We start from the raw sequence: 13,318 nt of genomic DNA, 5'->3' as shown, positions 1-13,318 counted from the left end.
TTCTTTTTCAGCTTCACTCCGCCAGGATGAGTCTAGAGTTGCTTTTGGTTCTCACGTATAGAATTGGTTGTTTGGGTCTATAACTTTATACTTCCTGTAGCACATAGACAACAATAGGAATAACAGTCCAATGCTTAATTACGTTGGTACTACAGTCCAACAGCTATTCGACATTATGGATCTCCGATTCTCTTTTCACCAAAACAACCACACCAGAGACAAAAACTAACAAAGAAGAAACAAAAACAGGCTGCACATTGGGCAGAGAGGACCCGCTGTCCGCCTTCTATAGCCATAGTCTGGTAATGGACACCGTCACGTGAAGTAAGCAGACAAATCATGAACCATAATCAATTTGGAATCAGGCCGGTTGTTCATGCAAGGTTATGTCACCGTCGCACATAGAGCTACCCATAATTGAGATATTGCAATGAGTTTGGAATCATTCCTCAATATCCCCCACCCAAATACGCCTCTCAATGCTCTCTCTTTAGAGGTTGACCAGTAATATAAAAACCCTGTGCAATGCATAACATTTAATTTTTCTTAAGTAGTCATGCAACAACGAAAGTCAGTATTGACTATGCAGCTTACTTATACATTTTACCTACATCCTAAACTTGCTTCATGCGCACCCCTTTCTTGCGAGACACAACACATCCAACATCCAACATGGGGGTTTTCAAAGCAACAGGATTCGAAAAAGAGTGCGACAAGGCAGCTCGGATACTGCATGACTTTCTTGGTACGTACTCTTCTGCTTTCAAGCGACTTCTTCCTCATCCTGTAACTAACCCATGCGGACGGTAGACAAAGGCAAGATACCCGCAGACGTTATCGCAAATGCAAAGGGCCTAGCTATCTTCACAGGCTTCCGGGCCGCCATGTACCTCGCCGGTTCTGGGGGCTCGGGCATCGTTCTTGCGCGTCTTCCAGACGGGACCTGGTCGCCTCCGTCTGCCTTCTCGGTGCGGTCCGGCGGCGTCGGTCTCGCGTACGGCGTGGATGTATACGACTGCGTGTGTGTGCTGAACACACACGCCGCCGTCGACGCGTACACAAACCCGGAAATGTCTTTTGGTGGCGTGGTGGCCCTCGCCGCTGGACCCATTGGTGGCACAGCAGACATGAAGGAAATCAAGCCGGTCTGGACATATACGAAGTCACGGGGCCTCTACGGTGGCCTGACCCTGGACGGCACTGTGATCAAGGAACGACCCGACGTCAATGCCGACTTCTACGGAGCGAAACTCACCAGCGCACAAATCTTGAATGGCGAAATTCCAGCTCAAGATGGAGCAGGCAAGTGGCCAGCAGGCGGGAAGAAACTTACAGAGGTCCTCCAAATGACCGAGCGTAAAGGCGCCGATGCAAAAGTTCCCTAGAGAGTAGCACTGACCCAACGCCTGTGATTTGAAGGACTCTGCGTGCCGAAGGGTGACTGGGACGCGACAGGACAGGTGTTGATGGTAGAGTGGACCTTTTATAATGGACAGAACATAATTATATGAGATGGAAAGCTGACGATCATTTGTGTAACGGAGCGTATGGAGTGGCACTGTAATACACTGGAATTATATATATATAAATGGGGATTCTCACGAGACCGAAACATAAATGAATTGAAAAAGAAAAGAAAACTATAGAGAAACCAACAATTGCAGTCCAGTAAAAGCCCGCGACCGGCCATTGGGTATCTTCAGAGTCTCAAATGCGTCTCATTACAAGGCTCGGTTAATAATATCTGAGAATGCACATCCGACTTCCCATTTCCGATGAGTAGCAAAGATAAGCCGAAATTGGTTGCTATTTTAAAGTCGTGTAAATTAAGCCACCGGGACCTACCGGAGTCCCAAAAAAGAAATCTCAATTCCACACGAGCATATAACAAAGTGTTATTCCCGTGTCGTATCTTTCCATACTGCAACCCTATGTTTGCGTGCCATGGTGCGAGTCTAATTACTTTGCAAGTCGATGACTCTGATTGAAACATGGAATCCATTTTACATCCAACAGGTTGATAAGGCAGTTGGGTTGTCAGCGGCATACGGTACAACGACTTGCCTACATAACGACCTGTCCAGACTAAGGCCCATCCCGTATTCCGTATTGTCGGTAGGATGCTCGGAGATAGCCCTCGAGCAGGGGTCCAAGACCGTCACGGCATCGCGGGCGTGTCTCATTGGCGGATGCCCTGCACAATCGTCCAACTATCGCCATGGCATCATCACGGCATGCGATGTGCACGTTGCATTCCCAAGGAGTCTGGCAGCACGCGGGGACTGTCGCGGGACGAACAGACGCCACAATGTTTATATTGTGTGTCCTCCCGGCGATGAAGATGAAAGAAGGGAACGAAGTATGAAGAGTAAAAAGCAAAAAAAAAAAGTGCTGCATACTCCTTCACCCGACATCATGGCCGACGAGAAAAAGGAGACCGTCATCGACGGCCACGTCCCCGACGAGACGGTCAACCGCGGCAAGACCATCGGCGACACTGGCACCGCGTCGTCCAACGAATTTGACGAGACATACGATGTCTACGCCCAGCAACACGCGGCGTCTGTCGATCCGGCCGAGGCGCGGCGCGTGCTGCGGGCGATTGACTGGCACATCCTGCCGCTGCTCATGGGCTCGTACATGCTGCAGTACCTGGACAAGTCGAGCATCAACTTTGCCAGCGTCTACGGGCTGCAGGCCGGCACGCACCTGCACGGCCAGCAGTATTCGTGGCTGGCGTCCATTTTCTATTTTGGTCCGCTACCCTTGATGGTCTCATGTTTTTTTTTTTTTATACTAGAGTTCGTCTAACGTGCCAGGCTACTTGGTCGCGCAATATCCGGCCGGCTACCTTCTCCAGCGCTACCCGGCCGGCCGCTTCCTCGGCGCCAGCATGCTCGGCTGGAGTGTTTTGCTGCTCACGACGCCGGCGTGCCGCAACTTTACAGGCATCGCGACCAACCGGTTTCTGCTGGGCGTCACCGAGGCCGTCGTCAATCTCGGGTTTGTGCTCATCCTGTCCATGTGGTACACGCGCGACGAGCAGCCGCTGCGGCTGGTGGCCTACTACTGCATGAACGGCGTCGCGGGCATCTTCGGCGGGCTGCTGGGCTACGCCATCGGCCACATCACGACGGGGCTGGCGCAGTGGCAGTACGTGTTTCTGATTTTCGGGGCCGTCTCGTTCGTCTGGGCCGTCGTGTTCCTGGCGGCCATGCCCGACCTGCCGACGACGGCGCGCTTCCTCGACCGGCGCGCCGCCGTCGTCGCCGTCGAGCGCGTCGCCGCCAACCACCAGGGCGTCAAGAACCACCACTTCAAGGCGTACCAGCTGTGGCAGACGCTGCGCGACCCCAAGACGTGGATCCTCTTCTTCATGTCCGTGGCCGCGCAGATCCCCAACGCGGCCCAGTCGTCCTTTACGTCCATTGTCCTCCAGACGTTTGGCTTCACCACGCTGCAGACGCAGTACATGCAGATCCCCGGCAACGTCGTCCAGATTGTGTCCCTGCTGGCCTCGGGCTACGTCTGCAGCCGCTGGCCCAACATGCGCTGCCTCGCCATGCTGTCTGGCAATCTCGTGTGCGTTGTTGCCGCCGGCGTCTTGGTCGGGCTCGATCCCGGCCCGGACGGCACAGGCAACAAATGGGGCCGCCTCGTCGCCGTCTGGCTGCTGTCGTTCATCTCCGTCGGCTTCAGCCTCAGCCTCACCATGGTCAGCAGCAACGTCGCCGGCTACACCAAGAAGCAGCTGACGGGCGCCTTTGTCTTTGTCGGCTACTGCGTCGGCAACATTATTGGGCCCCAGACCTTTCGCGCCTCCGAGGCGCCGCTGTACCGCTCGGCCTATATTGCGTGCGTCCCCTCGCTTCACCCCTTTTGTCTTTTGCTCGTTGTTGTGTCAGACCGCGTGCTCGTGCCGCCCAGCTAACCCCCCCCCCCCTCCCCAGGATCCTCATTGGCTTCTCGTTCAAGACCATCTTCGGCCTCGTCCTCTATGCCTACATGTGGGCCGTCAACCGGAAACGCGACCGCGCCGCCGCCGACGACCCGCGCTCGCCCGAAGAACGCGCGCAGAGCGCCGTCGAAAAGGGCATGCGCGACATCACGGAGCTCGACAATGCAGACTTTCGATATGCTTTGTAAGGGCGATTGGCTGGTCGTGGTGGTGTATGGGTGTATGGGTGTATGTGTTCACTTTTCGCAAACAGTACGGCACCTGTCAGCGTCTTCCTGTACGCCTACCGCGACGGCGACGTCGTCAGCCCGCACAGTCACCTATTAAATGAAGTAAATGTTCACAGTAAGACCTCATTTAGTTCATATTCTTTTAAAAATGGCTGAATTTTATGGCTTATGTTTTTGTTTTATGTTATTATTTCCCCCTCTGGTGGTTTTAAAATATACGCACAAATTCACTTCGTTTTTACTCTTTTATATCGAGGTCGCCTCGTGTTCTAACCTAGCTTGAGTACAAACACCTCTTGGAGTTTACGTGGCCTGGTATCAGTTAGTTTACCACATTCACGCAGTCGCGCAGTCAGGCAGCAGCGGTCGAAAGTTGAGCGAGAGCTTCCCCTTTCATTTCCGATCTAGGCCAGACCAGTTGCGTGCAGCCACGACACGAACGCCGGGCACAACTTGGAACTCGACGTGTCATGCACGGCCACATCAGAGACGAGTCGACAAGGAGAAAGTAGACGTAAAGGCGGCGCAGTTGGGAACGCGTCCGCTGAGTTTGCAAGACAAGGGACAAGGACGACAGGCAGACAGGGACAACACAGACTCACAGACAAGGCTTCCAAGGTTTGTCTGGTTTGTCGGCCGGCACGGCGAAGATACCACAATAGGCAACCAAGGCGAATGCACTGTGACCTTGTCTGTGGAAAGCCACGCCAAGCCGAACAGAAGTCGAATAAGAATTCGAAGAAAGAAAAAAAGAAGCGACGACGAACTTTTGTTTCTACTTCTACTTTCGACGATCTGGCACTGCAGGTGTGCAGCCAAGACCCGACTCCTTTTTTTAATGTCATTTTCGACAGTCTCCTCTCAGCTTGAGCCGCAACCTTTCTGAACCAAGGTTGACGAACTGCGGGCATTATGACTCGTCCCATGTTGCATGTTGGCCAATGGAAGGCGCATTTAAGGTTGCAGGGGGCATGCCGTCTGACCACCCACTAAAACAGAGCTTCGAGTGATTTGGTTGGCCCATACGAAAGACGAAAAAGTCCAAAAAGTCTTGGACCCAAGGCCCAGGGCGTCTGGTTTAGACCAGTCGGCCATTTCCTGGACAGGCAAAGCGCAGCTGGGCACGCAGACGACTTTGTGGAGATCAGCATCGCCAAGCGAACGGACAACATTTGACGGTTACAGGACATGATGGTGTAGTGTGTACTCCGTATGGTGCATTCTGCATGGCGGGGAAGGACGAAAAGGAGGTGAAAGAGCGAGAGCTGTTTCTGGCCTAACGCACGAGAGACGATGGGCTTGTTGTCTCGACAGTTTGACTGGTTCGGCGCAATGTGGCGCAGGGCCGGCCAGGAACACGAGAATGGAAGAGGGAGAGTGCCGAGACGGATCAGCTCGTTCCAGTGCGACGTCAAGTTGTTTTGCAGCAGAACAAGTTTTTTTGGATGTGGTTTTGTCTTGGATGTGGTCTTGTTGAGAAGCCAGAGGACGTGAGCGCTTTTCTGTCCTTGTTTTTGTTCTTCTTTTCTTCTCTTTTTCTTCTCTTCTTCTCTTTTTCTTCTCTTCTTCTCTTCTTCTCTTCTTCACCACACATGACTGTATTCGCCCCGTCGTATGCCGCACTTGGAATTTAGAGTTCTTGATAAACCGAGTGTTACAAGGTACAAGGCAGATTTTAACTTTCAGCTTGCCGGGGTGGAGAGGGGAAAAGTAGAAAATGCAACCATTCAACCGCCGCGATCGCCCATCGACCGTCGAACATTCTGGGGCTCAGCAAACAATGGCAAAACAATGGCAGGGATTCGTCTGGTCGACTCAGGGCTGTTCTAGGTCGTTGGAGGTTGCTCAAGGTTGTGCAAGGGTCGATCCAGGGCTGACCAGGACTGTTCTCTGTCGTATTTCTCGCGTTCTACGTCGACCTGCACGGTCTGCCGATCCCATCTCTCGTTTTCCTTAAGCGTAAGGCTGCAGACTGGGGCAGAAGACGCTGCCGCTGCGCTGGGTAACATCTACAGCGCATTGTGCAGCATCGTGCGGTGCCGTTGGGTATGAGAGACACTGGTGTCTTGTATCGTACAGGATACTTTGGAGGCATTCGTCTCTGTCAGAAATGGCAAGACGTTCAGCCGCCGAGGCCCGTTTCAAAGATAAAAGAGCAGCCTGCCCGTCGACATAATCGCAGATATCTGAGATGTCCGAGATGTCTGAACTGAGATATCTGAGGTATCTGAGCTGAGATATCGAGATATCGAAATATCCAGACGCTTGCCGTCAACATCACCTCGTTCAACCCAACTCGCCACCATGGCAAAGTCACTCGTTTTGTCCTTTTTGTCCCTGCTGCTGCTCGCCAGCCATGGCCTCGCCCTCCGCCACAAGGGAGACGCGGCCGGTGCCAGGCCCCGGAACGCAACGCTGCCGCTCGGCGGTGGCCGGAAGGGGACCAACATGTTTGGGAGCATACGCGACCCGAGCTCGCCGGCCGGACGCTTTGCACCACGTCAACTGACCTGTCCCCCTGGTGAAGGTGTGGCGGCATACACAAACGCCCAACAGTGATGTGAACGGCACGGACTGCTGACGAAAATCTTTAGAGCTCTGCGGAGAATTCTGCTGTCTGATTGACACGGTTTGCGTACGTTGTCTTTGCCGTTTTGTTGTCTTTGTTGCAGTCGTCTATTTTGTTGCTTCCCCTTTCTCGCACACCACGTCGACTAACACCCCCAGTGCGAGGCCGAGTTCGGCTGCTGCGAGCTGGACAAGCCCGTCTGCCAGCCCGACCTGTGCTGCCCCGTCGACACCACGGCCTGCGGCCCCGACAACCCGCTCTACTGCCACTACCCGGGCTCCATCTGCTGCCCGGAGCCGTCGACCACGGCGTGCCCCGACGGCACGACGTGCTGCGGCGAGGAAGCCTGCTGCGAGGACGGCTACCTGTGCCTGGACGAGAGCGTCTGCTGCCTGCCCGGCTGGAAGTCGTGCGACGACTGGTGCTGCCCCATTGGCTCCGACTGCAGCGACGCGCCGGGCTTCTGCGAGCTGGACACGGGAAGCACGTCGTCCGGGGAGCCGCCCGGCCAGACCCAGCAGTCGTCGATTCGCTTTTCGACCTCGCAGGCGCCGCCGTCGTCCAACCCGCCGCCGGAGTCGAGTCCCCCGCCTGAGTCGTCTCCCCCGCCGCAGTCATCGCCTCCTCCTGAGTCAAGTCCTCCGCCTGAATCGTCCCCTCCTCCCGAGTCTTCGCCCCCTCCAGAGTCTTCGCCTCCCCCGGCGTCGTCGCCGCCGCCCGAGTCCTCTCCTCCCCCCGAGTCGTCGCCGCCGCCAGAGTCCTCTCCCCCTCCCGCGTCTTCGTCTCCCCCCGGGTCGTCGTCACCGGCTGGATCTTCGTCTCCCCCCGGGTCATCGTCTTCCCCCTCGTCCTCGCCCCCGTCCTCGCCCCCGTCCTCGCCCCCCGCGTCCTCGCCGTCCGCGTCGTCGCCGCCCGTATCGAGCCCCCCCGCGTCAAGCTCGACCGTGTCCAGCGGGTCGTCGAGCACGCTGTCCTGCCCCTCGGGCACGCCGACTCTCGTGATGCCCTTTATTCAGGACAAGACGGATGAGGTGCGTTCTGTCCTCCTTTGGTTTTTTTATTCTGTTACTTTGTCATTTTGTTTGTCCACAGACTGACACAAACAGCTCATCAACAACATTTGCGTCGGTATGTAGGCTGCAGACTGCAGAGCAGATGGGTACGATCAACGCTGACAAGTGCAGGCCTCCGGAAACAGGGACTCACCGACCACCAGCTGCTCAACTACGCCGGACCCGGCCAAGGCGCCAAGAACCGGAAGCTGACCGACTGCGGCGATGGAAAGTGCTGCAAGGGTAGGTCGTCTCTGCTTCTGTTTTCTGTTTTCTGTTTTCTGTTTTCTGTTTTCTGTTTTCTGTTTTCTGTTTTCTGTTTTCTGTTTTCTGTTTTCTGTTTTCTGTTTTCTGTTTTCCCGTCTCCTTTTTCCGTTTCCCTTTTGACCAGCATCGCCACTCACACATCCCAGGCCAGAAGAAAGCCTCCGGCGTCAACCAGGGCGCCAAGCTGACGTGCGATGAGTACCCCTTTGCCTCGACGACGCAGAGCAGCGCCAAGTCGCACGTCGGCTGCATCCTCGGCTTCCAGAACACGGCCGGCGGCTTTGTCTATCTCAAGAACTTTTTGCGCGACGAGCTCCACTACACAAAGGGCTGCCCGTACATTATGCAAATCGACCCGGACTACAGCTGCGCCCAGGTGCAGGCGAGCTCCATCCCGGGCTGCAACAAGCGGACCCGGCGGCAGCTCGAGCTGTCGGCGACGGCGTCGGCCGACGGCGTCTTTTACGATTCCTACAATGGCTCGCCGGGTACTCTCATCATTCCGCTCGGCGACATTGACGAGGGAAGGTCCGTTGTGTTGAGTTAAAGTGTTGTCTTGTTGCTTTCGTTGCCGTTTACTGACGTTTCTAGTTACTCGGTCGAAGTCACCTTCCCTCCCAACGCCGTCGTCTCGCGCGTCCTCATTGGCGACAATCTCGGAAACGAGTACAGCGTGTAGGGACCTATAATGAATGTCCACTTCTTTTCTCGGTTCTCTCGCTAATCATCCGCACAGGCAAACATCCCCGACGTCTGGCTCCACGTACCGGTTCACGGCCGTGCTCGACGATTACGGCTACTCGGCCGCCCTCATTGCCGAGACCACCGCCGGCGACCTGTCCGTCGAGTCGTGGTCCGTCGAGGCCGTTGGCGACACGCCGCCGTTCTCGTCGGGCAGCCCCGGCACGGCCACGCCGCCGCCGACCTCGTCGGCGTCGCACAGCGGCAGTGGCAGCAGCAGCAGCAGCACGGTCACGATTGTGACGGTCATCAGCGGCGTGACGACGACCATCACGACGTGCCCTGTCAGCGAGACGAACGCGCCGCCGCCGCCGCCGACGTCCGGTGTGAGCACCATTACCACTGTGATTAGCGGCGTCACCATCACCACGACGTGGTGCCCCGAAACGGACACCACGGTGAGTGCATTTGCGCCGCCGCCGCCGGCGAGCAGCGTCAGCACCATCACCACCGTCATCAGCGGCGTGACCGTCACGACGACCACCGTCTGCCCCGAAACGACAACGACCCCGTCGGCACCACCGCCGCCTGGGGAGTCGCAGCCGCAGCAGTCGCAGCCGCAGCAGTCACAGCCCCACGAGTCGCAGCCCCACGAGTCGGCGCCGCCTGCCAACACAAGCCCGACGCTTCTGCCGACGACCGAACACACGACCCCTGTGACGGTGCCCACCGAGTCGTCGCCGTCCGCCGTCGTGACGGCCGCAGCGACCAAGGCGGACGCTGTGTCGGCCAAGGTCCTCTGGGTCCTGCTGGGCGCCGCGCTGCTGTTCCTCCACCGGTAATGGTTGTCTTTTTTGCGAATTGTTTCAGATTGTGACGGGGCGGATGTCCAAAGAGGGCCCAACAGGGACGGACCTGGCAGACCTGGCAGACCTCTGCAGGTCTGTGTCCCTGTTTATAAACGATCAAAGGGAGCTTCACTTTCGTCCATCTTCTCTTCCATCTCCGAATGCAATGAACATGTCGGATTAATACTTTTAATTCACTCTATTTACGCGTCAACACTGCATGTGATGTGACTGTGTCGTATGATAACGATCCACGAGATGTTTTGGAAAGGCACTCGAGGATAAGTCGACAAAGTATACTCCGAGGCATGTTGCCCAATAAAGACCAAAACTATACACACCGTACGTCACTAGTAAAGTGTTCAAGTCTTACTATGCACGCGGTCCTCAGACCCATGCTCTGTTCAGCGCAAGTGACGACATGGCACATTCATGCAAGCATAGACGTCGACAAGCTTTGGCAGCCATTTGAAACGCGTTCGGCCACGTTGAATTGCCATGAGAACCTATCGCGACATCATGCACCAGGGCCCGCCCGAACAGACATCCGACCGAGACGTTGATGCAGGATTTGGAAGAGGCATGAAGGATCGTGCTGCATTAGCGGCCGGGCCAGCTCACTCATAAGCCTTCTCGTGCCCACAGTTGTACGATGCAGTCTTTACACAAAATACTTGCTGTGTTTCTTGGTCCGGCCATGCAGCAGCGCCCAGCATGCGTCTCTGCAGGACCCCCCTCGTAACCATCGGCGTGTCTGCACGTCGGCAGCAGCGGCAATGGCGCCAGGCTGGTTCCGGCTTGCATTTGACGACGTCGATGTGAGTGGCTGTCATGACAGTTGTATGTCGGAAGGCCCCCCATGCCAACGTGGAGGTCATTATTCAGACATCGTGGTAGAGAAGTGTGAGCAGCACATGATGAGTATATCGTCATTACTCTCGAGTACGTCGCTGTTCGCACGTCCCCGTGGCCGATGTCGCTGTGCAGCAAGCGAATGTCTACGGGCAGTTCATTTTGTTGCATTATTTGAACCTGCCATGGATACACGGACACGTCCCCCTTGTGTGTATGCCCATACTTTTGAGACGATGCAATTTTATCACGCATCGTTGAAATGTTGGATGCGATACGTTCGACTTCGTTCATCGGTAGTGCGCCGTGATCACTCGCCGACGATACTCCGAAAACTACGAGTAGGGACTGCGAGGGAGCCAGGGAGCAAAAAAATATGGAGTCCGCGTTTTCGGGCCATTTCGGGCCACGTTATGTTGCCACGTTGGACTGATGGTGTCGTCCAAGGCGCATGACAGTGTGTACATCGACACCGCCCTGGGCTTGTGCCAGTGCCCTGTGGCGAAATGTAATACCAGCACTGCCCGGCCACTACAGCTGTAGCGCAGACGCTGGCGCAGACTGTGGCGTAACGGCAGTCCAGGCACCGACATTTGCTAATAATAGGCCGTTGGGTCGGCGTATGCAGCAACAGCTGAGAGAGCCTTGTCCGACATCAAAACGGTAAAAATAGCAGCTTGCGTGGGAGGCTTCTTCTTTTCTTTTTGTCTTTGGCAGTCTTGCTTCCATTCAGAACAAAAGTAAGACTTACATCTGTCGGCAGAAGGACGTGCACAGCTGTAATTACTACGTAATTACGGGTTGCAGGTTATCTCACCAGAGACCGTGAGATGCTCAGCTTACACGCATTGAACGCGGTGGGCTTTGTTGTCTCATCCTCTTCAAGTCAGCACAGAGACCTTTTTCGGACCTTTTTTACTTTTCACTTTTTTCTGGTTTTGGGAACAATACCTGGTACTGTGAAATAAGGACTATCCACAACACAAAACGATCGCCACGACGACGGAGGCACTACGATTCCCCCTCTGCATCCTTCTGTTCCTTGCGGATTTCACTGCAACGTGGATGCAATTGCACGCTCTGGGGACTGCAACACCATGCTGCTAAAGTCTGTCAACGTCGTAATGAAAGGAGGCGTCCTGTAGTTCATTGTGCTGGCTCTCGCAAGGGTCCGTTTCCTACAAATTACTTCAGCTCCAACATCACTGTTGGTCCTTGGCAAGACGACGTACGGCGTGCGATGTACAATTTCAGCCACAAGTCATATTGTCGGTGGTGTTATCACGTCCTCTGCCAGTGTGCAGAGGAAATACGTCGTACGGAGTATTTTGGGATGCACTGCCAGACATGGTCGTGCTACGAATTACGAAGTACGTGAATGTCTTCGTCTCCCTCCTGCCTCAGCCACGCCAAGAGGCGCAGGCCAGCAGTTGTTCCTTTTCGACAGTGTCCACCTGTCCCACTCCCTGCAAACGATCTCCACTGAATTGACCCGAGCTCTGCTCCAGCGTGTTGGAGCTTGACTCTTTCCAGCGTGGTCGCGCGAGATTAGCGTGCAGGCGACGTGGTAATTATGGGGGGAAGGACCCTTGGCAGTGCCTTCTGGAGTGTAAACCATGCAACGAATAAGCAATGATATGACTTCATTCCAAGAACCTGCTTGGCGTCGTACAGCAGGAACAGTCTCCAAAAAAGAAAAGAAAAAGGCCCCGGGACGTTGTGTTTCAGAGGCAGCCTAGACCGCCTGGAACTGGTGAGAAGGAACAGGAGACCGTGCACTAAGATGAAAGCAGGAACCCGGAAACCCGGAAAGACGGAAACCAGAAACCAGAAACCAGAAACCAGGAAACCAGAAACCAGAAACCAGGAAACCAAGAGAAGCCCCGGAAGGATCCCCTGTTTGTTGAAATTAGGGGGACTGCTGGTGGTTTAACTTTGTTTGCGTTATGGTTCTTATGCCGATCTCTGTACTTGGCAGTGTTGAGCACAGCATACTCCGTATTGTCGTGTCTATATAAACAGGCCGTCCTGTTGTCCAGAACTTGGCGTTCTCATCTTTCTCTTCACCAAGATACCCAGCCCAACTCCTATACAACCTTTTCAGACTCTTCCGTCTACAGAATACACCAACCCTCTCCAATACAAACCACTTCTAATTCCTCTCCACTCACCACACAACCGCCATCATGCGTGCCGCCACCACCTTCGTCTTCGCCCTCGCCGCTGCCTCCGGCGCCCAGGCTGACATTATCGGCGACATCACCAAAGGCGTCGCGTCGGCCGTGACTGACATCACCCACGGCGTTGTCTCGGCCGCCACCGACGTCGCCAGCCACGCCGTCTCGGCCGGCAACGACGCCGCCAGCCGTGCCACCTCCGTCTTTGGCGACATCACCTCGGCTGCGCACTCCGTCGCCACGGACATTGCCAGCGGCGTCGAGTCGCGCGCCAGCGCGGCACGCAAGAGCGCCACGGGCGTCTCGGGCAACGGCAGCACCACGGCCACGGGCGCTGGCGCGAACAACACCAGCTCGCGCACGTCGGCCGGTGCGTCGCCCACGACGACAGGCACGGACAAGAACGCCGGCGGCCACAACGTGCCCCTGACGGGCATCAGTGCGGCGGCCCTAGTGATTGTCCTGGGTGCTGCTGCTGTCCTGTAAGAAGGAGGCGGAAAATATTCGGAAAATGGCTGGAGAATTGTCGAATCAGGATGATGAATTTGGACAAGTCGTCGTCTTGGAAACTGCCAAGGTCCGCAAATGTATATAGCGTGTCGTGTATAATATTGCTTAAGCGCTCATAATAATCAATGTTTTACAAGACGCGAAAGAACAAAAAACGCTGCTTGTTTACGGCGG

The 13,318-nt window shown here is 55.4% G+C and overlaps 4 protein-coding genes across 4 annotated transcripts; all 4 read left to right on the top strand.

Moving 5' to 3' along the window:
* Nucleotides 1-672: 672 nt before the first annotated feature.
* SPBR_06179 (uncharacterized protein) lies at nucleotides 673-1,385 on the top strand (the record flags this gene model as incomplete). Its single annotated transcript, XM_040764441.1, has 2 exons — nucleotides 673-745; nucleotides 871-1,385. The coding sequence occupies 2 exons, from the start codon at nucleotides 673-675 to the stop codon at nucleotides 1,383-1,385; spliced, it is 588 nt and encodes a 195-aa protein (XP_040622039.1).
* A 1,030-nt stretch (nucleotides 1,386-2,415) lies between these two features.
* On the top strand, nucleotides 2,416-4,146 carry SPBR_05799 (MFS transporter; the record flags this gene model as incomplete). The annotated part of the gene is made up of 3 exons (XM_040764062.1): nucleotides 2,416-2,755; nucleotides 2,820-3,855; nucleotides 3,951-4,146. The coding sequence occupies 3 exons, from the start codon at nucleotides 2,416-2,418 to the stop codon at nucleotides 4,144-4,146; spliced, it is 1,572 nt and encodes a 523-aa protein (XP_040622038.1).
* Nucleotides 4,147-6,492: 2,346 nt separating this feature from the next.
* Nucleotides 6,493-9,599, top strand: SPBR_05574 (uncharacterized protein; the record flags this gene model as incomplete). The annotated part of the gene is made up of 8 exons (XM_040763837.1): nucleotides 6,493-6,715; nucleotides 6,783-6,823; nucleotides 6,916-7,788; nucleotides 7,864-7,885; nucleotides 7,942-8,052; nucleotides 8,223-8,604; nucleotides 8,668-8,751; nucleotides 8,813-9,599. The coding sequence occupies 8 exons, from the start codon at nucleotides 6,493-6,495 to the stop codon at nucleotides 9,597-9,599; spliced, it is 2,523 nt and encodes an 840-aa protein (XP_040622037.1).
* A 3,044-nt stretch (nucleotides 9,600-12,643) lies between these two features.
* On the top strand, nucleotides 12,644-13,120 carry SPBR_06252 (uncharacterized protein; the record flags this gene model as incomplete). The annotated part of the gene is made up of 1 exon (XM_040764514.1): nucleotides 12,644-13,120. The coding sequence occupies one exon, from the start codon at nucleotides 12,644-12,646 to the stop codon at nucleotides 13,118-13,120; it is 477 nt and encodes a 158-aa protein (XP_040622036.1).
* Nucleotides 13,121-13,318: the final 198 nt, after the last annotated feature.

The sequence above is a fragment of the Sporothrix brasiliensis genome (assembly GCF_000820605.1).
Source record: "Sporothrix brasiliensis 5110 chromosome Unknown Cont15, whole genome shotgun sequence".
Classification (NCBI taxonomy): domain Eukaryota; kingdom Fungi; phylum Ascomycota; class Sordariomycetes; order Ophiostomatales; family Ophiostomataceae; genus Sporothrix; species Sporothrix brasiliensis.
Note: the sequence above shows the minus strand (reverse complement) of the source record. Positions and strands in the feature narration are given on the sequence as shown.